This window comes from Nomascus leucogenys, chromosome 10 (genome assembly GCF_006542625.1).
Source record: "Nomascus leucogenys isolate Asia chromosome 10, Asia_NLE_v1, whole genome shotgun sequence".
NCBI classification, from domain to species: Eukaryota; Metazoa; Chordata; class Mammalia; order Primates; family Hylobatidae; genus Nomascus; species Nomascus leucogenys.
In genome coordinates this window covers 35,386,435-35,414,253 of record NC_044390.1, presented here as the reverse complement: position 1 = coordinate 35,414,253, position 27,819 = coordinate 35,386,435, and the positions used below count along the sequence as shown (strand labels likewise).

Below are 27,819 nucleotides of genomic sequence, written 5' to 3'. Positions count from 1 at the left end.
GTCAAGTCCCACCCATCTCCTGGGAGTGTGGTCTCAGAATTGCACTGGGCATCTATCCCTCATATCAACTAAACCTCAAACTGCCTCCTTTCTTTGTATATGCATCCAACATGGTCAGCAGTTGCTCACCATTTTTTTTTCCAACCTTAGAAACACAAAATGCTAATTAAAGCCCCATTTGTGGATAAGTTAGAGCTTTCCATCCACCTTCCTATACAATGCTACCCTAATTTCTTCAGGGATCCCCACATCTAGCCTGTAGGTTTTTTTATGATTCTCAGACATAAAAGGCTGAGTAAGTTCCTAGCCAGACGGGGGAACCATCTGTTCATTCTCCTGCAGATGCACTAGCTCACTAAGGGATACAGGACAAGTCACTCAAACCTTCCAAGAATTTCCTCTCCAAACCAGATTGCTGCTCAAATTGTCCTGGCCATCCCAGAGTTAAGCTCCATCCTTTGATGGTTTTCTGCTGCCTGTCCCAGAAAGGTCATTGATTCATCACCATCTTCAGAGAACAACCATGGAGGAGTGATGGAAATTACTAGGATTTCCAGCAGATATGAAATCCTATATCCCTTGTTTAAGTCCTATTCACAGGTCACTGAAGAGCTGACTAAAGATAACTGATTCCAGACAACAGTTCCAGAATGAAAATGAGCAGGTTCCCAAGGCCGAAAAAAGAAAAAAGAAAGAAAGAAAAAAGACACAAAACAAAGCATTTAGTTAATCCGAATGCCACATTCTTATTACAGTTTGTATTTTTAGCAAAAGTTTTCTAGTCAATAATTCCTATTTGATGTTGCAGGGGCCAAGGTTTCTACAAAGGCCCTGGGGAAACAGCACATTGCTAGAGGAAGGAGGAGGTTATGCCAGTCTTACAGGCAGAAAGATCACGAATTTTTGATCAGAGATGTCCTGAATCAATCAATAAAGCTTTTCTAGTGACCTCCTCCCAAGTAGTACACTTTGGCCAAGGGTTCCAAGATCCTCGTTTATAGGGCTGAAAATGTAGAATTACTGGGTTGGCGTGGGCAAATGTAAAATTTTGCTTAGAGAGGAAGTGTTGGTAGGCAGGCTTCTACCAGCTGGTTCCTGGCCCTACTTGGTCTGAACCCCAAACAAAAAAAGTGTTCACGGCCTCCCTGGGAGGCTTCAATCTTCTCTTATTTAGAACCTCAAATACAAAAGGGTTTTCCAGCCTTAGAGTCATGGCCAGTGGCCCACAGTAAGAGGTGCACTGGCTGAATTCACACTGTAGCATCAGAAAATGTACCTATCTCATCTCTCCAGGAATCTGGGATTCCCAGAGCCTTATTTTTCTTGATTATGAAATGAGAATAATAATTTTGACTTTACCCATCTCTAAGACTTTTTAAAGTAAGTTATGCAAACATATTTTGAAAAGCATTCAAATGCAAGCTATCAGTTTTCTCCAAAAGGTCTGGACTTAAGCAGTTTGCTGCTTTTACATTCTCACTTCTGTTAAATTTTCTCAAGAGCTCCTCAATCTAGCATGAAGTGAAGAGGAATATTGGAATCTCACCTCTTCTACTTAACAGCTGTGACCCTGGGCAAGTTATTTCAGGTCTTTGAAAGTCAGTTTCCACATTTGTTAAATGAGATTAAGAATCCTTACCTCATAACCACTTTAGAAATCCTTTTGGCAGTATCTACTAAAGCATGTCCTACAACCCAGTGATTCCACCCCTGGAAGTATAACTAACAGGAATGTGTACATATACCCACCAAAAGACATGCATCAGAATGTCCAGAGCATCATTACTTATAACAATCACAAACCAAAAAGATACCAAATGGCCATCAATGGCAAGATAAATTGTGGTATATTTATACAATGGAGTACAATATGGCAATGAGAATGAGCAAAGGACTGCCATTTGCAACACTAATAAATGAATCCCATAAACATACTGTTGGGCAAAAGAGGCCAGTGAGGCCGGGGATGGTGGCTCATGCCTGTAATCTCAGCATTTTGGGAGGCTGAGGTGGGTGGATTGCTTGAGCCCAGAAGTTTGAGACCAGCCTGGGCAACAAAGTAAGATCCTGTCTCTACAAAAAGTAAAAAAAAAAAAAAATTAGCCGATGTGGTGGCACATGCCTGTGGTCTCAACTACATGGGAGGCTGAGGTGGGTGGATAGCTTCAGCCCAGGAAGTTGAAGCTACAGTGAGCTATAATTGTGCCATTGCACTCCATCCTGGGTGATGGAGCAAGACCCTGTCTAAAAAAGAAGAAGAAGAAGAAAAAAGCCAGCCCAGCATAGAAAAGTATATATTACATCATAATATTCCATTTCTATAAACTCTGCTATGGTGTTAGATTTTAGGATAGTGGTCAGTCTTGGGGAGGAGAGACTAATTATTGACAGGGGGCATGTGGGTGTCTCCTGCAGGGCTCAAAGCATCCCATAGAACTAGATCATTTTGTAAAGTATAAAATTGTGTACTCATGATCTGTGTACTCTTCTTGATATACAGTGTCCTTCAAAAAAGAAAGTTTATGGAACAAAAGGATTCTTACCTGGGAGATAATTTAAGGAGCTGATGGAATACTACATAAAGTGTCTGGGACAGCACCTGTGGTGCAGAAAGCACTCAAAGTAGGAGACATTGTCAGTAGTATTAATATCAATAAGTTCTAGCACTAGGCTCAGGTGTGTGCCTTGGGTTTCAGTGTGGGCCTGTAATCCCAGGTTCTGGTACCTAGGCTTTTCCCAGCTGATAGCCATCTCCCAGGGAAGCCACAATGTGTCACCCCTATTGGAGCGGCTGCTCTGATACCCTTACTGTTGTGCTGACAAAGGGCAGGAAATGCTGTTGTCTTTGAGGACAATCCTCCCTGCCCCTGTCCACCCTCTCCATCAGTGTCTGGAGGGGTGGAGCTGGCTTTTGGCTGCATGCCTGGGAACATTGACCTTGCTGCCATGCTTGAGTGAGAAAGGGCCATGATTTAGCCAGTATTCAGTCAGGAACATGGGCTAGTTATTTCACATTAGATAGAGCTACCATGGAGGCCAAAAACAGAAGTATTTCCCAAGGCTTCTTAGGAAATACTGAGCCACCTAAGTTGAAACAAGTACAGTGATAATGACAGTGCCACTAGTAATAGCTGAAGGCACTGTTGTTTAAACTCTTACCAGTGGCAGACACTGTGCTTTGCATTTTACAGTCATGGCCTCATTGAACCCCTTCAACAACTCTGGGAGGTGACATAATTACTCCCATTTTGCAGATGAAAAAACTGAAGCTCAGAGAGCTTAAATCATTTTTGTAAGATTGCTTAGCCCTTAAGTGTAGAGTTGTGATTCAAACCCAGATCTGTCTTGATTCGAAACTCCAAGCTCTTGACCCTTTCTTCATTGTAGGAGAGAGGAAGAAAAAAAAGGAAGAATTACATTCTCTTTTTCTCTCAATTTGGTGTAAGCAGGATAACCATAGAAGGGTTTCTTTCCTTTTTGTTTTTTCTGAAAATATTTTAGACCAGGTAGCTTTTGGAGGAGTGAGAGCATGAAGAGCTCCTTGCATTGTCCACTTCCTGTGTTTGTAGCTGGGAAAAAAGTTTTTCAGTGTTTTGAGAAATCTTTCTAAAATGGGTATTTTATAAAAACAAAAAAATGCATATTTTGCTTAAGTGACATTTAATAGCAATAGTCCAAGAGAAATACTATTTTTTTTTGACATTTGGTATGAAAAGCAGCTTGAAGCAGCTCTATTTATTTATTTTAGGAAGTCCTCAACGGAAGTATAAAGAAAGGAAAAGTTTGAAGATTAAAAAACAACCCAGCTCCTTTCTCCTGCCTTCTTCAAGCTGTGGGCTAGGTGGATACATTCAATAGAAGCTAATGTCCTATTTGTACATTGTTACTGAGAGCCTGCACCTGGTCTCACAAACACCCACTGTTTCCCATTCCCTCCTGTTGCCAGGCATGAGTGATGGTAGAGGAGTTAAAAGAAAAGGGAACAGCAACTGTACCAATACCATTTTGCATAAAAATTATCTGAGGTTGAATCCATATGGTTTAGGAGGCATACTCAAATTAAGAGAAGTTGCAAGGATTATGCAAAATAGGAGGTTGCACATGTGAAATTGCTGTTATTTGACCATTTTTGACATAGAAAAGTGGCAGTTTTCTACAGTTGATATTGCACACTAACAAGATTTTCTCTGTTACTTTATCTTGGTTCTAGCTTCTGAAAGTGCTTTCACTTCCATTATGTCATTCTCTCTGCTTGTGTAATGCTGTAATGTGTAAAGATGGCAGGATATATGTTTTTAATTTCTTTTTTGCAGTTGAGGGAAGTAAGACTCCAAGTGAATAAATAACTGGTCTAAGTTCAAAAAGCTAGTTGGACCACAGAATCTTGGAGCCACAAAAGACCTGCCAGAATTAAAATATATTGGTTGCAATGAACAAAAACAAACCAAAATTCAAAAAAAGGCAAACCCTCAAACTACCTTGTGCAAAAAAACAAAATAAAACAACAACAACAAAACAAGCAAAAAACAAAATCAGGGGAACTATTGGCTCCTGTAACACGAGGGTTTAGAATTGGGTCCCAGAACTCAGATGACACCATGAGGACTGGGTGCCCTTCGTTTTTAACTCTGCCTTCTGCTGTGCTGGCATCATTCCCAGATGGGCTTTTCCCTCATGTCCCAAAATGGTGCCAGCAGCTGTTGGCAATGTATCTTGCAGGTTCAAACCTCATGGAGAAGAGTGAGCATCCCTGAAGTGCTGAGATCCACTCTGCTTGAATTGGGATAGGCCACATGTCCACCGCTGATGCAATTACTGATGCAAGGACTGAATGCTCTACTTTGATTGATTGAGCTGGGTCACCTACCCTCCCGGCTCTGGGAGTGAACTTCACTGCAACCACACAGACTGAAAGTGAGGAGAAGCTATGCAGGATGTAGGGTAGATAGATATTAGGGACAAAGTTTCCAACCGGTGTTCACCCCCCACCCTTTGGCATCACTGACCCCAGGCTGCTCCTTTTACAGATGAGAAAATGAGGTCAGCAGCACACCTCCTACCCCCAGCACATGACACTTCCCCGGTCACTCTGCCTTACACATGGCCCACTCATCAGCTTCATGCTGCTAGCTGTGAGTCCAGGAAAAGCAGCCTGGAAGGAAGGCTCTGACCCACCTGTTTCTTTGCAGTGACAAGTAGGAGTCACAGCAGTGAAGTCCAGGACCCTGACAGTGAGGGACAGAACGGAATGCCTACAGACCAGTGCTCTCCTGCTCTGAAGTGGCAGCCATACCATAGTGTTCCTTGGCACAGCTTATTAAACAGCCATTATGAAAAACTGTAAGTGGCCTTGGGTGTGCTGGAGAGTGAGGGGAGAAAGGCAGTGCCAAATCTCAGTACTGAGTTCAAGCACTGGAGCTTTGATGTCACCTCTGGTCAAGTGGGGCAAGTCAATGAGAAAGTGTCTGTTTTGCACCCTAACAAATAAATAGTTGGAACATGGGTTTCTGGCCTTCAGAAAGCCAGACTTACAGTTCTATCTGATTATAATTTAACCACTAAGTGATGGAGAAAGAAGGAATCTTTCTGGGATCACATGCCCAGTTTAAACTAAAAACTGGAATATAGACATTCCCCAAATCACTAACATTTAATCCTGCAGTTCATTTATAATGCCATAAAATACTTTTCTGGGGGCCACATTAAATTGTGAGCCAATGACCACCCCCAACATTTATGCTGTGAATGAATATTACCAAGTTCACTGACAATATATCCTGCAGCAATCGTGGTAGGTGGTTTCTTTATGTTAAGGAGTCTGAAGTCAAATCATATAAAACATCCTAAAAAAGTGGAAAAGCTTCACCCAATTTTTATGACATAATATACTTTCAAGAAATAAATATGGAATCCTATATTATTACTCTTAAACATCCTTTAAACTTCTTTATTTCTTAGCATGTAATTTACCTACTTAAGTCTTCTAGAATTTTCATTGGGCTATAACTTAAGTTAAAATTTTCCGAATTCAAATACAGTAAAGCTTATCACTAGGACTTTTATGGTGGATGTACTAGAGGGAAGAAATATTTTCCTTAAAACAAAATCTAGGGAGTTAAACAGACTTTGGGAGTTGGTGTGTTTAATAAGCTAAAGGAAGCTCATTGCTCTTTATATCATTGAAATGTCATGACTTTGTGTCTTTTCTACTGTGTGCAATTAGAAAAAGAAATGAGGGGTCCATGGGTTTTGGCTTTGAGGCTTGGCCTTCATTAGATTATCTTTTGGGGAACATTCCATGTTCTATAAGAAATATGAGCACTGAGGTATGAAACTGTCACATGCAGGCTCAATGTTTTAATTAAAACTTAACTGCTTCCCAGGCTCTATGCAACAAGTTAATCAAGTTTTCAAGGTAAGTGTTATCCCTCTTCTTATTTGAAAACATTTTTAAGTTTGTTTGAACAGCCTATCTTGGCTTCAATAATCTAGAAAAATATGGAGAACACAGAGGATATGGAAAGAAAGGAGAACACAGATGGTATCAACTCAAAAGTATTGAGGCAGATTTATGTTGAGTATTTAGCCATAATTCACTTTTCCTAAGCAAAAAAGGAAGGCAATATTTACCCAGTTTAGAATTCAGGCCCTCCTAATTTCACTACTTATATCAATATATTGGTATAAGTTTTTAGGAAGACAGAAAAACACCCGTCTTTTCTTCTATAGTTAGGTCTAATTTGTTACAAAAATATCATTTTCTTAAGTAACCTAAAAACAGTACAGTTAGGGCATTAAAATTTTATCAATTTTTTTCTGAATAATGTTTCAGGGCTATCAAAGAACTTTTAAAAAGCCAGTTTAATTGACTTTATACTTAAATTTTGATATCAGAAGCAGAATTGCCATTCTTAAGTAAGCAGATTTCTATAATCAGAGATTGGTGTTTAAGGTTCACAATAATCATCAACAGTATAATTCTTATTGATTGATTCTATTTCTGATTATTGCTGTCCTAAATTTCAGCCTAACGCTCATATCTTAGCTGTACTTTTTTTCTTCAGAGTTTTTGACAGTGAAGCATAAAACATCACCAAAAATGTTTTATTCTCAATCAAGACAGTTCTTATTACCCTCTGTAGTAAAATCTATATAGTTCTATCCATCTAGCCTTTAGATGAACAAATTAGCAGATTAATTCTAGAAACTCGAGTCAATAAGCAGTTTCCAGATGGCATAAGACATGTAGTCTTTATCAAATTCTTCATTCAGTGGATTTTCTTTTTGCTGCTGGCAGGCACAGTGATTATGGAGCCTTTGACTGATTGGCTCCTTAAGGGTAGCCAATGACTCAGTAACTTGATCCACTGGGAAGGTGCAAAGAACATGAACACTCTTCTCCCAAGAGACCCATTATTTTTTTCTGTTTCTGGAATTAGAGGAAAATTTAGAAACTCTGTGTTATTCATTATAATAGCAGCCATCCAAATTGAGATCCCAGGATGCACAGATCTGTACAGTAGTAGAGCAGTGAGTACTGCCCTCCTCTGCTTGTGGAGAGCTTCTTTCTTGAGAAGAAACCCACATTTAGGAAGCTTGATGAATTAAAAATCCTGCTACATATTTTCATCATGCATGGGAAAAATTCATCAAAGAAGTTTTTAACTTTTATATTCTCTATTTGATAATGTTATACATTTAATATATTTTCTTTTTATTAACATTTTAGAATTATTTTATTAAGGCTATTACAGTTTGAGTATTCCTTATCTGAAATGTTTGACATCAGAAGTATTTCTGATTTGGGAACTTTTTTGGATTTTGGAAGATTGTATTATATTTACCCTAATCCAAAAATCTGAAATCTGAAATGCTCCAGTGAGCATTTCTTTTGAGCATCATGTTGGTGTTCAAAAAGTTTTGGATCGGCTGGGAGCAGTGGCTCACGCCCGTAATCCCAGCACTCTGGGAGGCCAAGGCGGGCGGATCACCTGAGGTTAGGAGTTCAAGACCAGTCTGGCCAACATGGCGAAACCCCCTTTACTAAAAAAATACAAAAATTGGTCGAGCATGGTAACTGGAGCCTGTAATCCCAGCTACTCAGGAGGCTGAGGCTGGGAGAATTGCTTGAACCCGGAGGCAGAGGTCGCAGTGAGCTGAGATCACACCACTGCACTCCACCTGGGCGACAGAACGAGACTCTGTCTCAAAAAAAAAAAAAAAAAAGTTTAGGATCTTGGAGTACTTCAGATTTGGGATTTTCAGATTTGGGATGCTCAATTTATATACACAAAGCATTGCTATTAGAAATAGCAATGATAAAACCAATAAAGCAAAAATTTGATTAGCCACCCTGCCACTATCCCATTTCTTTCTGCAGAAGTAACCACCGTTGTAGGTTTTCAGTGCTATTACCAAATTGGGAGAATAAAAAGGAAATGACCATACTCTAGTGAAAACAGGTTTCCAATCGATTGCATAACTGGCTCTGATTGATTTGATTTAAGAGCTATTCCTGGTAATTCTGCTAAGTCTGCTTTTTCATGTGATCATCAATAGGCTGAATATTCTTTCATCCAAGTGACTTTTTAAATATGGTGTTGCTGGTGAAATTTTGAGACTTTTTTTTTCCTAAAGGAGAAAAGAGATTAATTCTACCCCAGATATTTCACAAGTCTAAGTAATGTGTTGACTTCTCAACATCTAGCCTACATCTTTCTATTGTATTGTGGAGTCAAAAGTCTAAAAAGTACAAAGGGGAAAGGCAATCTGAAAAAAATAATGCTTCCATTTGGCAAGAATTGTACTTCTGGCTGGGTGCGGTAGCTCACACCTGTAATCCTAGCACTTTGGGATGCCGAGGTGGGTGGGATCGCTTGAGGTCAGGAGTTTGAAACCCAGCCTGGCCAACATGGCGAAACCCTGTCTCTACTAAAAATACAAAAATTAGCCGGGCGTAGTGGTGCGCACCTGTAGTCCCAGCTACTCACGGGGTTGAGGCAGGAGAATTGCTTGAACCCAGGAGGCTGAGGTTGCAGTGAGCCAAGTTGGTGCTACTGCATTCCAGCTTAGGGGACAGAGCAAGACTGTCTCAAGAAAAAAAAAAAGATTGTACTTCTTTGTGAGAAAATAAAAAGGTGGGAAACAGCCAGCTGTGTTTTGAAATGTTATTTTTATTTCCTCATTAAAAATTCAAGAAATCAATTGATTAAATATAGCAAAAGGCACTTCTTACAGTACATTTTCTTGAAATGTTTATACAACTAATATTGTTAATGAAAATAAATATATAGAAAACATTTGTAAAACTGGCTTCTTGGTTTCTCTTTTCATAGACCTGATGTGGGCTATCGAGTTGTAATAGACAAAGGATTTAATTTTTCACCAGCAGATGAAGCTTTTGTTTGCCAAAAGAAGAATCATTTTCAGATAACCATTCACATCCAAGTTTGGGGAAGTCCAAAATTTGTTGAAACCGAGATGGGCCTAAAGCCAATAGAAATGTTTTACTTGAAAGCTTTTGGCATTAAGGTATGTCTTTTATTTAGTTCAGTTTACATCAGTCAACATTTATTTTGTTTCAGTTGTCAATTGCTGCATGACAAACTATCCCAAAATGACTTAAAAGAATAACAGTCCTTTATTTTGGTCACAAATCTGCAACTGGGTCAGAGTGTGACTATGACAACTCATCTTTGCTCAGAAGTCATCAACTGGGGCAGCTTAACTGGGCCATTTTCAAGAAGCACTCAGATGCCTGTTGAGTTTGGGCTGGCCATCAGCTGGAGCTCAAATGGGGCTGTAACTGACAGGGCTTAGCTCTTCTCCATGTGAACTGCTCTTTGGGAAAGCTTGTGTTTCTTCACAGCATGGTGGCTGGCTTCTAAGGATAAACATTGCAAGACAAGTGAAGTGAAAGATGTCAATTTCTTTCTTTTCTTTCTTTCTTTCTTTCTTTTTCTTTCTTTCTTTCTTTCTTTCTTTTTTTCTTTGAGACATGGTCTTTCTCTGTCACCCAGGCTGGAGCACAGCAGCATGATTATGGCTCATTGCAGCCTTGACCTCCCAGGCTCAAGTGGTAGCCTCCCAAATAGCTGAGACCACAGGTGTGTGCCACCATGCTGACTGTGCTTGTAGAGATGGGGTCTCACTATGTTGCCTGGGTTGGTCTTCAATTCCTGAGCTCAAGTGGCCCTCCTGCCTCAGCCTCCCAAAGTGCTGGGATAACAGGCATGAGCTACCATATCCAGCCAAGATGTCAATTTCATAAGCCTGGGCTCAGAAAATGGCACAGCATCACTTCAAAGTATAGTTTGAAGCTTCCCAAGTAGTTGAGTTCTAGGTCTCAGCCTCCCAAGTAGCTGAGACCACAGGTGTGTACCACCATGCCTGGTTGTTTCTGTGGAGATGGGGTCTCACTATGTTGCCTGGGCTGATCTTGAATTCCTGGGCTCAAGTGACCCTCCTGCCCCAGCCTCCCAAAGTGCTGGGATAACAGGCATAAGCCACTATATCCAGCCAAGATGTCAATTTCATAAGCCTGGGCTCAGAAAATGGCACAGCATCACTTCAAATGATAGTTTTATAGTTTTCAGTGAATACTCTTGCAATTCTTTTACTAAATGTATTCTTAATTATTTTATTTTTATTGATGTTGATGCATTTTCATATGAAGTAGATTCATTATTTTCATCAGATTATCAAAGAGATCTGTGACCTAAAAAAAAGCCAAGAAGCCACTAATTTAGTCAACGCCCTCCTCTACAGTTTAACAGAGGGGAGACTGAGGACCAATAAGGTTACACAATTCATCCAAGGTAGTAAATGATAGAGCAGAATGCAGGTAATATGACTTCTGAGTGATCAAAAAGTAATTCTTAAACTGTAACTTTACATCCAGTTCCTAAGAGAGAGAAGCATTCATTATCTGCATATTTAGTTGTTTTTGTTGTTGTTTTGTTTTCTTTAAGACAGGGTCTCGCTCTGTCACCTAGACTGGAGTGCAGTGGCTTTATCATGGCTCACTACAGCCTCAACTTCCTGGGCTCAAGCAATCCTCCTGCTTCTGCCTCCCAAAGTGTTAGAATTACAGGCATGAGCCATTCTGCCTGGCCTACACATTTTATTCTGATAGCTAAGCTGGGCTTAGGCACTAAGGCTTGGCTGCTGCACACGTAACTGTTCTTGCACCAAACCGAGCTCTTAAAAACAAAACAAAACAAAAACAAAAACACATAGAAACATCAAACAAACAAGCAACAAAAAGACATTCCTTTTATGATTATGAATGTAATATGAGTTCATTATGAAAATTTTGGAACATAATAGAAATGTATGAAAAAGATAAAATTCATTTGTATTTGGGATCCACCATTTGGTAGCCTATTTTTTTCTTATTTTTTCTGTTATTAAAATTAATCTCATATTGCTAGTAATATATTGTGAACATCACATTATATGATATTATTAAGGACCCCACAAAAATATTGTTCACAAAGATGATATAGTTTTCCATTGTATGGATGCATCATGTTAATTCCCTTATTATTAGAAGTTTTGTTTATTTTCCATTTTTTATTGTTAATAAAACTTCAGTGAACATCCACCAACCTTTGCATAAGGATATATTCCAGAAGGGGAATTTACACATGAAAGATACATATTATTAAAACTCTTGATATAGGCCACTAATTGCTTTCTAGAAAGATTTGTTACAATGTGAATACCCACCAGTTGTATATTACAGGGCTGGTCTCACAAGCCCTTTCCAATATTCACAGAACAAGAAAAATTTGTAGCAGATGCTGAATAAATGTTAATTCCTATGCTTTATTTATTATATTGTATATCATTGTTTCTTCATAATAAGCTCCCCAAGGACAGGAATTTTGTTAATTGTGTTCAGTTCTTATCTCTAATGCCTAAAGCCGTTCCTCATACATAGTGGGTGCTCCATAAGTACTTCTAGAATGAATGAATAAATAAGGGGCTGCCTTACTCCTGATGTTTCAGCCATCTTCCAGCCCTCTCTGTATTCACTGCCTACCTGAAATACTCTGTTGTCTTGTGTTCTCATTGTTTAATTTCACAGGTATTTATTTCTTTCCTCATCAACAGAACACCGCATTAAGGTAGGGACTATTGTCTTATGTGTCTTTTCAGTGACTTGTTCCTCCTGCCCAGTGCCTAGGATGATGTCTTGAAAAGCTTTTTAAGTACTCGAACATTCTTTGCTAATTAACATTTTAATTAATTAATTAATTAGTTTACTTTTTGTTGTTTCATACAGGTAGAAGCCACCAATCAAATAATTGCTATTGAACAGTCCCAAGCAGATAGGAGCAAAAAGATTTTCAATCCTGTTAAGTAAGAATTTATTTTCTGAATTCCTTTGTGAATGTTTTGTGAATAAACACCTACTTTGTTTTTTATATATATATATAAAATTTTATTTATTGTCTAATTTATTTTGCTTATTTAAAATGAAACCTACCATAGAATAGAATCCAAATTAATAATGTCAATGTAGTGGTTTTTTTTTTTTGAGAAAGAATTTTGCTCTTGTTGCCCAGGCTAGAGTGCAGTGGCATGCTCTGGGCTCACTGCAACCTCCGCCTCTTGGATTCAAGGGATTCTCCTGCCTCAACCTCCAGAGTAGCTGGGATTACAGGCATGAGCCACCACGCCTGGCTAATTTTTTGTATCTTTAGTAGAGATGGGGTTTCACCATGTTGGCCAGGCTGGTCTTGAATTCCTGAACTCAGGTGATCTGCCTGGCTCAGCCTCCCAAGGTGCTGGGATTACAGGTGTGAGCCACAGCGCCCTGCCATTAATGTAGTATTAATGTTAATCTTATGAATATATGTTTATCAACAAAAGTGAAGTTGTACTATGCATTGAAACTGTTGCAAAAATTCTTTATAAAACGATCCATTTTTAAAGCCACTGTTATTTTTATATAGTTTATTGCTAAAAACTTTGCTAACAACCTTACTAACAACTTTAGTTCCTTGAGATAAATTATGGCTAGATCTTTCTTTTAATTTTTCATTTAAATCAGCATGATGTTGATTGAATTAATTTCAAGATTGTATATCCATGCTGTACTTAGAAGTCATTTTTCCTTATTCTTTAAAGCCATGTTGATTGCTTGCTGAATAGATTCCAATATAGAAAGCATATATAGCTGGTAGTATGCAAAGCAATATGGCAGTCCAAGCTAGAGTCCTCTCTGTAGGATGACTTACAGTGAGTGGGATTTGCTTTTTGAATGGTTTGGCAGGGATGCAGTGGAGACATTTCAGGGTTTTGACCCTGAGTCAACCCCCTTTGGGCTGAGAAGAAGATGGTTTCATGGCCTGGACAGTCCAGAAGCCACTTGTACAAACACCGCACTAAATGTGCGTGGTGCATCTGGTTCTCCCTTGCCTGGGCAGGGTGTTTGTGGCCTTCCTTTGGAAGAAGCTGCCTCCCACTGCTAGGCTAAGAGAGGCAAATACATGAAGGGGATGCAAAGGCATTCACGTGAGACCTAAACTGCTTCAGTCAGGAGGTGAGTGCTATCACAACAGTGGCAGCGGCAGAAATGAAAGGTTTTCTTTCCCCACTGTGGAGGTGAAAGAACCCATGCTGGGTATATGGAGCATACAGCCCTTGTGAGTTGGAAACTCCAGGCTTGAGCTTTTACTGACTGAGCATTTCTTACCCTTCAAGATATTCCATGGCCTTCCTGGCAGCTATTGCTGACCATGCTGTGGATAGAAGTTAGTAATCGGGGACTAGAATAAACTGTTCTTTCAGTGTGGTGAGAACTGGGAACCAAGCATAGCTGGGAGTCTGAAAGTGGATTAGATACGATCAGAGATTTGGTGTTCTCTTATAGTCTCTTGGTTTTTTTTGCTGTTTGTTTTAGAATTGATCTACTGACTGACCAGGTCACCAAAGTAACGCTGGGACGATTACACTTCAGTGAAACCACAGCAAATAATATGAGAAAAAAGGGAAAACCAAATCCAGACCAGAGGTACTGATGTCACTGTGTGCATGGCAGTGTGGCTGGGTACTTTATCTGGCCAGGAAGTGCCCTCCTGGGGCCCCTCTGATCCTCCTAGTGCTACCAGCCAGAACACAGGTCCTCTAAGCCACTTTCCTCCCTTCTCTGACTCTCAGTTTATTAACATTTCTCCTTTACCTGTGGACATCTTTCTTCTCCCACCCCCATGCCCTTCAACGCCCACTTTCCTGCCCTGCCCTATCTCTGCCTGGCTCGACTGCCTCCATGGTTTTCTAGAGTGACCACATGTTTATGTCTCATTGCCATCCACAGATTGAGGACTGACTGCATTTCTCAACCAGTGTGCTGATCTCTAGTCCTGAAGTTCTGCTATGACCTTTTTGATTAAAAAAGAAAATAACATGTTTTCATGATTTAGACCTGTGGTTTTCAAAGTATGGTTCCAGGACTAGCAGAGATGGAAACTTGTTAAAAATGCGAGTTCTTGGGCCTTACTGAAGAATCAAAAACTCTGAATCAAAAACTCTGGGGATGGGGCTCAGCAATTTGTATTTTAACAAACCCTCCAGGTGACACTGATACATGCTCAAGTTTGAGAACAGCTGGTTTTAGAACATAGGTTTTGGAGTTGGATAGAATTGAATTTGACTATTTGATACTGGCATTTACTAGGTGAGTGACTTCGGGCATATAACTTAACCTCTCTGAGACTCATTTTCCTGTCCTATAAAATAGAGACAATAACAATATTCTACTCCAATAAAGTTGTTTTGGGGATAAAAATAAACTAATGTAGGTAAACTGTTTAGCCCGGCACATGGCACACTGAGCTCTTGATAGTAACTAATACTAATAATGATAACAGTTACTACTCTTACTGATTTACTTTAGATGCAGAGGGAAACTCTTGTTCTCTAGGAGAATAGGAGTGTTACAGAGGAAGCTGGTGAAGTTTTTTCATGCAGTTCTTGGAAAAAAGCTTCTTTGATGAGGATAGTTTTAATTTTGACTTTTAAGAAGTGGTCTAGTCTTAAAACTATCTCATCAGTGGTACATATGAAGAGGCAATTGAAATAACAGTGATGAAAATTGCCTTGGAAGCAATTGAAGGGCTAAAATCAAGCCCTGAAGTTGTTGAAGGCACAGGACATATGGCCAAGAGCAGGCTGAACTGGTAAGGATCCAGTGTGGTAGGGCAGACTCTAGGAGTCAGTCTCCATTAAGGCCCAGGCCATGTGGCTTCTGTGGCTCTGAACAAAAGGACTTTAAGGTGGCTTCCTGTTGTATTTGTGAGCCATGCTGTGCTGAGGGCCCAGGACTGCAGCGTGGAGAGGCCTGTGCTGAATCAGCACGGATAGGCTGACCCAGACCCCTCCTGGGACATCTCCTCAGGGTGACCTGCTTTCCTCCTCTTTTGGGGCATGTAAAACAGCTCCCAAATACCACCAACTGGGCAAAGAGCTGACCCAGAACAATAGCAAGTGAATCAACTACTCTCTTGTTTCACTGGGGGGACAACTTAGAACAGAAGGGAAAAGGCAGTCTTTAAATAAGCAAACTCTTCTTGATAAGTTCACTATTGATCAACTGTTGGCTGGTATTTGATTGTACAAATTGTGTCTGCATTCCTGATGCGTTGGCATTGGTCTGCTGTCTCTGAATTAGATACTTCATGTTGGTGGTTGGACTGTATGCTGCTAATCAAGACCAGTTCTATCTGTTGTCTGCCCACATCTCTGAAAGGATCATTGTAAGGGTAAGCTCAGTTCTCTGACTTTTCTGGATCTCACATGCTTTCCTCCCATGTAGGCAGAATTTGAATTTTCAATGGTGTGCTTGAATATGCTATTTCGATGATAATGATAGTAATAGCAGAAACTATTATTTTAGTTTTCACACAGTGGTTCACAAACGAGGGCAATTTTGTTCTCCAAGGGTCACTTGGCAATGTCTGGAGACATTTTTGGTTGTCACAGCTGGCATCTAGTGGGTAGAGACCAGGGATTCTGCTCAGTACCTTACAATGCACAGGACAACCTCCACAACAAAAAACTATACCCCCCAAAATGTCAGTGGTGTTGAGGTTGAGAAACTCTGGTTTTTACTCTATGTTCTAGGCACTGAGCTAAACAATTTACATATAACATCATTTTACATTGTTATTCTTTCACATTACATTATTTATACCCAGAGCAACTGAGGCTTAAGAGGCTAAGTAACTAACCCATGATCTCACGAACTGTAAATGATGGAGCCTGGATCTCTCTGACCCTAAAGCCCACAGGGTGGGGAAAGTGGTAGGAAAGCATTCCAGGCCAAATGTGATTGGTGGTACCAGGGCATCTGGGCTACTGTCTAGCACATGGGAATGGCTGGCTCAGCACATTTTGCTGAATGAATGATTGGTCACAGCTGTGCAGGGGAGTCTTGGCAGGCGCAAAACATAAAGCTGTTGGCAGCTGCAGCTGCAGCTGTGTGAGTTCAGGCTGGCCACCACTGAAAATACCAGAGGCATGAAGTAACAGGTAGCCACAGGCCTGGCAGCCCTGGGAGGGGCTGTGTTGTTATGGATCTTTGAAGTGATACAGGAAGGCATGCAAACGCCGATAGAGAACAGTGTTCACTGTGGGCCTGCCCATGTATGTGGCTATTAACCTGAGGCCCTGAGGAAGAAAAGAAGATCTGCCCATTTGGGGAAATGGCATCTCTCCTTGCCCGTGTCGAACTGTTCTGAAACAAAGGGCCCTCTGTAATTCCTTTTGTCAATTAAAATTAATAAGCCTCCTATTAGTGGAAATCCTTTAACTGTGTCTCAGCATTGTAATGGAGATGAAGTAATGATAGAAATGAGGTAAAACACTTATGTGTTCAGCAATCCCAGGGTTAGGGAAGGACATGCACACTCCAGGCTGCATTTTTGTGGGTTCTGACATAACATGTAGCAAACGAGGATCATCTGGGGCAGAGGCAGGTGGGGCCATCTCCTTGCATCATAAGCCAGTCACAGAGTGCCTGTCCATGCCTCTGCAGGGGCCAGGGCCATCTTTGACATCTCATTTGATGTAATCTGGAATTGCCTTGCTGTGCTAACAAATCAGATTTAAAGTAAAGTCTGGAAACCTAGGTTGCATATTGTTTCTCTTAGGAAGGAATAGAGACAGATAATGCCATTCTTTTCAGAGTTAGCATAGATAAGATATCATGACAGTACTCTCCGGAGCTGTATAACTTATACTTCAGACAGATAGTCTGCTAGTCACCTGCATACTTGGAATAATTTACCTAGTGACAAAGTTTCTCCATTTGCTGCTGACAGCTCCTGCAAAGCTGTATGCAGCTGCTGTGCAAGTCCACACAACAGCAACATGACAGGGAGGGAGCTCCACTTTCTAGCATTCTGTTTACCAAAAACTGTCTGTTAATTGGCATCTCCTCAAATCCAAAGCACAATGATAATGAGATCATAATGATGACTTTGAGAAGTAGAAAGTTCCATAATTCATATTCGGTATGAATACCAAAAATATTAAATTTACTCAGCATAGTTTGGGTATCATGCTATTCACTAAATTTTTATTTTAAAAAATGATTGTATTCCAGATCTCATAGTCTTCTCCCAGACACAATTTTGGTTAAAGAGAATACCCTATTCTGCCGGGCGTGGTGGCTCACGCTTGTAATCCCAGCACTTTGGGAGGCCGAGGCGGGCGGATCACGAGGTCAGGAGATCGAGACCATGGTGAAACCCCATCTCTACTAAAAATACAAAAGAATTAGCCGGGCGTGGTGGCGGGCGCCTGTAGTCCCAGCTACTCGGAGAGGCTGAGGCAGGAGAATGGCGTGAACCCGGGAGGCGGAGCTTGCAGTGAGCCGAGATTGCGCCACTGCACTCCAGCCTGGGTGACAGAGCGAGACTCCGTCTCAAAAAAAAAAAAAAAAAAAAAAAACGAGAATACCCTATTCTACAAGTGTGCTGGATAACACAAAAGTTACCCTAACAGCAATGAGAAGAAAAGGATTACTAACATCAACCATTCATCCCTCCACTAGAAATATCTTATTGATATTATTTCATTCAAACTCTAAAACACAGAAATGAAAATGAATGCAGACTTTTCAGCTTATTTAATTGTTTAAGAAATGGCATTATTGTTTGAATTAGTGAGTTTTAGAAATGTCCACAGAATACATTTTCTACCACCTGAGATTCTAGAGGGGCCTATACAGGTGCATACAAATGGGTTGGGCAGAGGGCAGACCAGCCAACATTCTACAAAAGAGCCAGATGTGGCCTCTTAGGCCATGGCCTGGTTATGTTAGTTTAAGCTCCAGAATGAAGAATGGGAAGAAAAATTTGACAAAGACACTACAAGCCGACCACATTAAATGGAGAAATGAAAACTGCATTTAAGCAAATCCAGACTTGTTCTGTGGCCTAAGAACCACTCCTCCTAATGGCAGAGATTGGCATTTTACTATTTGGTAAGGGTGATTGTATGAGGATTAGACCTAGATGAGTTCCAGGCCTCCAGGAAGGGTCCAGGAGACCAAGCTTGTCAGAATTCTGCTTGGAGAGAGAATGGTGGGCAGAACCCGGTAATTGTTCATCTGGGTTGTCAATCAAAACAGCTTTAGAAGTATATTATGGTCCTGTAGTATAAATTGACCAATTTAATGAAAATTAAGGCTTACTGCAAAGAACAGATTTATTTGCTGAGTCTTTGTTTCTGGGAGCATTCCCCAGTGGAGTTCCTTCAGATTCCCCTTGTTAATGACTGGGCTCTTCTATCTCAGCCCCACTTTCCTTCTAAAATACTTAATTAAACCTGGTTTGGAGTGCAATGTTGCAAGCAGGAGGGATGATAACTTTTGTCTGCCTTTCAAAGACACTCTAGGGTTTCCTCATTTTTAAAACCAATAAATTATTCCAGTTTCTTTTCCAGAAGAATAGAAATGGGCATGTCCCCAAGAATTCTTCCTCTACTGCTCTGAAAATGGCAGTGCGTGATGTGGGAAGCCAAACCTAGGGTTGCGGAAGATGATATAATAATGCATATGTGCACACATGCACACACACTCAAACACAGACACACGCATTCCTCTTTTGAAGTTCAGGTGAATTTTTATTTACTCAAAGAAAACAATTTATGGAGTAATGCCTGTTTTGGACTCAACAGATCTTTCTGTCAACTACAGAAGGGCAACTTATGACCAGGAGTACATGGCATAAAGAAGTAGTTCTCAAGCTTGTATTATGAATAAGAATCCCCAGAGAGCTTGTAAGAACACAAATACCTGTGTTTTTGATTCAGTAGGTTAGGGATGCCTGAAAATATGCATTTCTAAGAGGCTTGCAGGAGATGCTGATATTGCTAGCCTGCAGACCACGCTTTGAGTAGCACCAGCAGAGAGTATTTCTAGGTCCTTTTTCTGTAACCCTTTCAAAAGGTGCAAAAATGGACTTCCTAAGAGCTGCCTTCCTCAGGTCAAGCTCTTCTATTAGTTCTTTGGCTGCTTTCGAATCCCAAACGATGGTAAAACAAATTCCAACTTTTCATTTCTAACAGCATAGGCTTCAAATTGCTGCTGATGCTGTTTTCTATTCCAATAACCTGCAGGGGGCGCCATTTACATTGTATTTTTTATGAAAGGCGTCCCCCTGAAATTGTGCAACTCCGCAGGTGCGTTGTTGAGGAGAGCGGATGAAGCAATTATAGGTTAAATAGCTGCTGCTGTGCCCAGGATAGTGTGTCGAGAATAACTTTGAGACTTTTCATCCTCATCTTTGCAAACTGTTCATGCACACATGATTTCACTTAATCCCACAATAACCCTATGAGGTGGGTAAAGGAGACATGATTCTTTATTCATCAGAGGAGGACACAGTACAGAAAGATTAAGTGACTGCCCCAAGGTCACACAGCTAGTTTGTGTTATAACATAGGCTAGAATGCTTGGGTCTCTTCCCTAAATAAGAGGATATGAGACAAACAATAAAAGTATTTTAGAAATTTTAATTAATTCGTTTTGGTGTTTGATATCCATCAGCCACTATTGGGTCACATATGAATACAAACTCATCATTCCACAAAGAGGTAGTATATTGTGGCTTGCTTTGACACATGAAGGTTGTGGATTCCAGAGAAAGGAAATAAGTTCACAGATCTTATGAGAACATTTCCTGTTACTGATGAGGAATTCTCCCTAGGGCTATATATTTAGAATGTTGTGAATCTGTGGCCCTTTCCAAAATAATGTGAATATATTTTAGGGATTTGAGTTCTCATCTGATGAAAGCTAAGTGAGAATATTGCAATTGTTCCAAAAAATTAAATCCACTTCTATCTGCTGTTCCAGTATCAAGTTACCAACATGATAATAACTATCCCAAAGCTCATTACGAAAAAATTCATCACTGTCTTATTTTGTTTCCTTGAAGTGGCTCATTATGTTCAAAATAGAGAAAAATACATCACCATCTTATATGGCATACCTTTGGATTTAGTTGATTCGTTGCTATAAAAGGATTTGAGTCAAAGCCAATTTGCCATTCACAACCAAGGGGCTCTAGGGAACTTACAGAAAAGCTCTTTGTTCAAGTAAATTTACACAAAATAATGTTCAAAGCTTTTACTTTATATTCTTCCCCCACTCCCCACTACCCTCCCACCCCATTACTTTACATTACATTCTTTCACTGCTGTTTTGTTGTTGTTGTTATTGTTGTTTTTGAGACAGAGTATTGTGCTGTCCCCTAGGCTGGAGTGCAGTGGCATGATCTCAGCTCACTGCAACCTCCACCTCCCGAGTTAAAGTGATTCTGCTGACTCAGCCTCCTGAGTAGCTGGGACTACAGGAACATGCCACCACACATGGCTAATTTTTGTATTTTTAGTAGAGATGGGGCTTCACCATGTTGGCCAGGCTGGTCTTGAACTCCTGATCTCAAGTGATCCATACACCTCAGTCTCCCAAAGTGCTGGGATTACAGGTGTGAGCCACCGCACACCCAGCCTCTTTCACTGCTTTTGTCTATCAGGTATCAATGGTTGAGTCTTCCAAGCAGCTCAGGGTTCAGACACTTGGGACTGAATTAGGAAATTGAAGACATCAAAAAGTTCTTTAAACCCAAACTAAGAAATAAACTTTGTGGTTTCTTTTAATTATTTTTAAAATTGTAACAAATGCATATAGCAAAACACTCAAACAATACCAAGAGAGTATATAGTGAAAGGTGAGTCTCCCTCCTACCACTGTTTCTCCATCTCCCAGGCTCCATCCTTGAGAAAACCATTGTTACTGGTTCCCTGAGTAGTCTTCAGAGAAAATCTGTGCATATTCAGGTGCTGAGCTTGCAATGTATCATATACCACCAGAAAGATAAAAAATCAAGTATTAGTACTGACTTTTTAGATAATCAGGATCGCAACTGTCTAAAGTTGTGACAACTTGCCTCAATCATAAAAATACGTCATAATTTTAAAAACAAATTAATATTGTTGTGAGGGTTTTGAGGGATTTAGAGATGCCTACTTTAAAATATTTGGGAATATATTCAGTGGCTACAGGGAAGCAGGGAGGAAGGAAGGCAGTGCAGTGGAACATTCTTTGACAAAGAATTTTATTTAAGAGTAATATCTCCAGACCTTTGTCTAGTCCAATGGTTTCACTTGGATTTTCTTTGAAGATTGCCAGGACTACTTCTAAGCAATGCCATGAAATAGGCAAATCATTATTTAATAATCAGAGGACTTGTAGTTCCAGCTCCAGAACTTATTAGCTTTGTGGCTTTGGGCAATTTATTTATCTTTTCAGAGTGTCAGTATCAATAAAATGAGGACGGTAGTACATATCTCATATAATTGCACTGTGAATTATCGCACAACAAATGTAGCTGTTATTATTCTTCCTTCAGTATCCTCTGTGTTTAGGGAATAGTTGATGTATATTAAATATATTTGTATTATCATTTGCTTGTCACTTGTGTATGAAATCATAAATATAAAAGCATTTTGAAACTATAATAGGGCTAGCTAAATGCAAGATATTTTTATTTATCTGACTTTAGTGCACCTGTAATATTTTCTGATGTAATGTTCTGATTTTAAATCATGATGATGATGTGATGATGACTATTCCTGAAAAGATAACCATTTTTAGTTTTCTTCTTTATCATCCACCTAGTATAACTGATCACATTCTTAATTCCAGATAGATGCAGTAGAGATTGGATGTTTCAAATCAGGGTATAAAGAGCTTCTGCTAGTGGGGAGGCAGAGTGGTTAGGGAAGCCTCCCCGGCTCTCCTGGGCCCCAGAGTTACTTGGATATGTCAGAATGTCCCACTCAATACAGGATTCTCTTGTGAAAGACTTAGATAATATTCAGTTTGCATTTGCTCTAAACACTAAGATGATCATCTATTCCTGCTACTGTAACTTTAATTGTAATATATTTATGTATTTTTCCAGGCCTCTAACCCTGGGCAATTTGAAAATGACAGTGATGCATTGTGGCAGCGAGGACAAGTTCCAGAATCTGTTGTCTGTCACGGTCGAATAGGAATCAACACAGATGCGCCGGACGAAGCCCTGGTTGTCTGTGGCAACATGAAAGTGATGGGGACCATCATGCATCCCTCTGACAGCCGGGCAAAGCAGAATATCCAGGAGGTGAGCACAGAGTCAGGCCCTGGCGCCTCCTCTGACACCCCAGTCAGGTGTGCTGGGTGCTCCTGGCCTCTGACACACCTTGTACTGCGCATCTTTACATGTCACCCAGTGGTGTGAGATGAACACACTGCTTAAAAATGATGACTGAGCTGCTGGGCATCCCTGCTGAAATTGTGAAGCAGTTCCTCCCTGAGTGAATGGATTTACCTGACAGGAGTGGTGGGCAAGGACAGCATGTCATTGGCTTCACAGGCAGCAAGTCTCAATTATTTTCCACAGGCCATTGCCCTTCCTTCCACACTTTGTCAGCTTCCAGAGCTTGCCTTTTCCTTTCTGTCTCCCCACTCATCTTCCAAGCACTGTCTCAGTCCAGTTCCTGATCATATTTCTCTTGGATGTCTCCAGCCTCTTCCTTCTGGAGTCCCTGGCACCAACCCTACTGGCCATTATCTTCCCCAGGCATCATCTTTCTCTAGGAACTCTTGAGAAGCTCCTCCTCCTCATCCGTTACTTGGTCAGTTCATCGCCAAGAGTTCCGGGTGAAGACCTTTTCCCTCTGTGGAGAGGCAGTTACCTAGAGGAAACCAGAAGTCAGGCCTAGATGTCAGGAGATGGCTCCTCCGCTTTGGGCTCTTCCCAGTTATGTGACCCTGGATAAAACGCTTAATCTCCTTGAACTCAGTGTCTTCAGCTATAAGATGAAAATGGTGCCTGCCTGCCTGCCTGACACCCTTGGCTCTTTTTTATTTTTTAACCAGTTGAACTGAATCATCTTGGAAAGCTACAACTGCTATGTAGACCATAAGGATGAGGATTAAGCTTCCAATCCGTTAGCCAGCTACTAACGCCGCATTCCAACTTTTCTGCCATTTAATTATTTCCCATTCATTGCTTCTACCACTTCCCCATCATCTCACTCATATGACTTCTCTTGACAGCATTTGTGAAGCTCTGTTTTAAAAGTTCCTTTTCTCTCCTTTCCTTATTCCTTTTTAGCTAATAGAACTCCTAATCTGTTCACTATTAGCCCCTCTTCCAGACTGCATTCCTTTCTCAGTGCAAATCTGCACTGGTTTTCCTAAACCAGCCAAGGAATGTCCTCCTTTGCTTAGAGGATTCCAAAGAATGGTTGTAATTATAGACTTTTATACTGATTGTGAAACTGTGGTTCATATTAGAAGAGCTGTGACCTACTAACCAGATGAGAATGCAGAGCTAGAGAGTTCTTACATATATTTCCAGATGTCAGTCCTAGATATTGTGCCTTTGAACTTTAGAGAGAGATCATCTGTTTGCATTTCAGGTCACACCAACTCAAATTTATCCTTGCAATTGGCTATACAATTCACTACCAAGTCTTATTAAAATGTAAATTGAATATAACAAGTGAGAAAAGTCCTGTACAACCCTTCCTGCTACCACCAGGCTTAACACAGAACTTCGTTCACCAAAAGTCTTCAAATATTGCTTCTTGGTTTGAAGAAAATATATTGTCTTAAAATAACAAGCTTCCGGAGAACTTCTCACACCCCTTCTAAAAAGCCTTTTCCATATCAATGAAATGTCACTTCAATCCAGGCTCTAAATGTGAAATTTCTGTATCCCCTTCCTGCTCATGGCAGCATGATAGAATAAAGAAAATCCTGGTCCGTGGTTAGAAGTCTAAGAGTTTAGTCCTGACTCTGGCAACCACCAGCCCAAGAACTTTGGCCCAGAGGCGATCTGTGACTCTGTTTTGTTGTCTGAACAGGAAATGCTCATATTCATTTTACCCACATTAAGAGATTTTTCTAAACTCATATATGTAAGGTATTTTTTAGCCAGACAAGTCTAAGCAAAGAGAATTTATTTTCTATTTATACAAAATAAAATTACATGTAATTTATTTATTAAATGATTTCATATTAATAGATTTGTTTTAATAGATCTATGCACATTTTTGAGATATATATTCCTAGAAATCTTGTCTGTCCCAATCCACTGTTTATTACAGAGATGAGGGAGATGATGGTAATGTTGATGATGCTGATGACAGATGTGTGAATTTCATCTTCACCTCTACCTGACTTAGTTTTCGCAACTTTTAAAAAGAGAGCCTTTCTTTCAAATACTCTGGGGGTCTGACCCTTGGTCAATTTGATGGCATGCATAGGACTGGAAGCAATTTCTTATTCTTTAAGAGTGCATTCTAACCACAGCTGGCTTCTGAATGGATGAGCGGCCACAAAATGTAATGGTCAAATATGTTACCTAATACTACAATTGGGGAAAATGGATATAGGCTGCTGCTTTGCCCTATGTGTTTCCTCACTCAGGAAACACAGATTGCTTTGTGGATATTAAGAACATGATTATCTACAAAGTCCTGGTTGGGGAGATCTCTGATGCCCACAGGGACACAGATCCAAGACATGGAGAAGATGACACAGATATGACTGAAACCTCTGCAGTTGAGGTCCTGGGCAGAGGAGCAGCTTAACTTACCCATCCATTGGCATCGTGTCTACTAATGCGACTGCAGACTATGGAAGGACATGCAGCTCTGACAGTGGAAAATGAGCAAAACTAGGGAGAAAAGGACACGCTGAACACTAAAGGCACGTGAAGAACCTCAATGTCAATGCCCAAAAACATGAGGAAGTTGAGAGTTGAATGCATCAGTCAAATTCTGTGGTGAAGGCTGAAAAAAGGTAGCAAGATATTCAAAAATTCAAGCCAGAAAAGGGAATCATTAAGATGAAATGCTCAAAGTCTGTTTTGATTTTCTCCTAACCACACTACCCATGTGCTAGTGGAAGACAAAAGTAGACATGAAAAAAGCTCAAGAAAGTCAAACATGCAAAGTCTCCCTCAGGGCCAGGAGCCAAATGCAGAAGTTCCTTTGCTCAGGGTGAGCAGGTGTCATTTAAGCTGCTCCTAGTCCAGACTGCAGCTGGGCTGTGGGACCATCACCAGATGACGGATAGCCTTCCCTGAACAGACTGAGTCCCACAGACTGGAAGGTGTTCTCTGTGATGCAATTCTTGAGCTAATGATATATTATAGAAACCTTGGGTGTGAGGCAGCATGATGCTGATGGCTATTTGCATTCATGGTCAAAACTTTCAAAAACTTCTGTGGGCAAGGTTAAAGCAGACACCCAAATTCAGTTTTCAGTTTCTTACTCAAAGGCATTGAAGAGCAAGGCACAGCAGTAAGTGCTGGCCTGGGTAGGGTTCCTGGGGAGGATTCAAAGAAGGCACACCCTTTGCCTCAAGTGTTTTCCCTAGGCCAAGTGTACACATAGGGATCAAGCAATACAGTCTGCTGTTTATATTCAGCTTTAGGAAGACTATAAGTCCAGAAATTAGAAAAGCATTTTGTTTGAGGAACATTGTCATATAAAATGTTTAGGTCTCCAAGTAACCGTCAAAATTTTTCTTGGCTGAAAATCTGTCTAGAGGATGATAGTAGTACCAGAGAACCTAATGCTATGTCTAGCAGTATGTCTTGGGGAATCAAGGATCCAGTTTAGAAACCAGGGACCATTTCCCTCTCTGTAGCCTGGACAGCCTACATGAGAGTACTTTCTCCCCTGCTTTCCATCTGCAACAAAGGAACCAACACTGCCTCTGCTTCCTTCTTTAGTGGGGGCCCTGCAGGTGAGGCAGGAACAAAGGGGAAAATAGGAAGTGGGCATAGAACTCCCAGGGGCCTACGGCTGAGGAACTGGGTAGGGCCTAGGCAGTGCAAGGCCAGTCCAGGCTGCCTCCTGATTGACGCTCTCTCTTCAATTCTCTTCATGTCAGGGATTGTCTTGCCATTTTAATACCTTCGTTCTTTTATTCCTTCTTTTTTCCATCAAAAATTTTAGGTGCCTATTACATGTCAGACACTTTGCTCGGTACTGTGCAGGTCCTGAGATAAATAAGACTCAAGAATGAAACTTTTACTAAACTTTAAGCTCCAAATGAGAAACATTCATTGAATCTCCAGTGCTTAGGAGATCATCTGGCACATAGTAGCTACTCAATAAATATTTGTTGACTGAGTGAAGGCGCTCACAGTGATAGATACATGCACAGGGCTATATGAGATTGTGACCGTTCCTTCCAAGTATGACCTGCAAGGCCGTCCCTCCTCTGGCCTTAACCATTCTAGTCCAGTAATGCCAAATTCTGCCTTGGTTGTGCAGATGTCATTCAGGGCATTTGCTCTCTCGGGCCTTGGTTCATGGTGTTCTGTCTGGCTAGCATTCCTGTCTTAGTCTCATCCTTCCCCCTCCCTTCCTATCTTACATCTTTCCCTAATGCTTAAAGTTATTAATGTATTTAACAATTAGTTGAGCACCTACAACATACAAGGAATTGTACTAGAAACTGGTGATATGGTGGTGAACCATGGCCTTAAACATGTCCTCACTCTCAACGGGGTATATGTGATGTAGGAGAAGACAAAGAATGAAGTTGACACAATTAGTTGTCTTGTAATTGTGACTCATGCTGTGAAGGAGAACTGGTGCTATGAGCACATAAAGCAGAGGAACTTTGCCTAGACTTGGAGGTCAAGAGATCCTTCTCTGAGGAACAATGCTTACATTGGTGAAGGGGAAGGTAGGGGAATGGGAAGGAAGAGCTTTTGAGTCTGGGAAAACAGCATGAACAAAGGCTGGGAAGTGAAAGGAGCAGAGTTTGTCCGAGGAACTGGAGTAAGCCAAGATCTCGGTTGGGCTTCATCATCGCTAGGAAGCCTTCCTTTACATGTCCCTGAGAATATTTTCAACACCTCCTCAGAGCTGTAATGATTCTCTGTGCATAATTCCATCATTGTACTGTGTTTCTCACATTGTAATATAATCATATATGATTATGTATGTATATATCAGCTGGGTCTTCCTGTCTAGACCACAAACTTTTAAAAGGCAATTTTTTTTAAACTTTTATTTTAAGTTCAGGGGTACAAGTGCAGGTTTGTTACATAGGTAAACTTGTGTCATGGGGGTCTGTTGTACAGATTGTTTCATCACCCAGGTATTAAGCCTAGTACCCATCAGCTGTTTTTCCTGATCCTCTCCCTCCTCCCACCCTCCACCCTCCACCTTCAAAAGGCCCCAGTGTGTGTTGCTCCCCTCTATGTGTCCAGGTGTTCTCATCAT

The 27,819-nt window shown here is 40.6% G+C and overlaps 1 protein-coding gene across 1 annotated transcript in view; it reads left to right on the top strand.

Moving 5' to 3' along the window:
- MYRFL (myelin regulatory factor like) overlaps positions 1 to 27,819 on the top strand; it is a 122,526-nt gene that overhangs the window by 51,265 nt on the left and 43,442 nt on the right. Inside the window, exons 6-11 of the mRNA XM_030819994.1 lie at positions 5,190 to 5,340; positions 9,336 to 9,531; positions 12,290 to 12,366; positions 13,913 to 14,023; positions 15,680 to 15,770; positions 22,485 to 22,685. Of these exons, the coding sequence (XP_030675854.1) occupies positions 5,190 to 5,340; positions 9,336 to 9,531; positions 12,290 to 12,366; positions 13,913 to 14,023; positions 15,680 to 15,770; positions 22,485 to 22,685 (827 nt within the window). The remainder of the gene's footprint in view (positions 1 to 5,189; positions 5,341 to 9,335; positions 9,532 to 12,289; positions 12,367 to 13,912; positions 14,024 to 15,679; positions 15,771 to 22,484; positions 22,686 to 27,819) is intronic.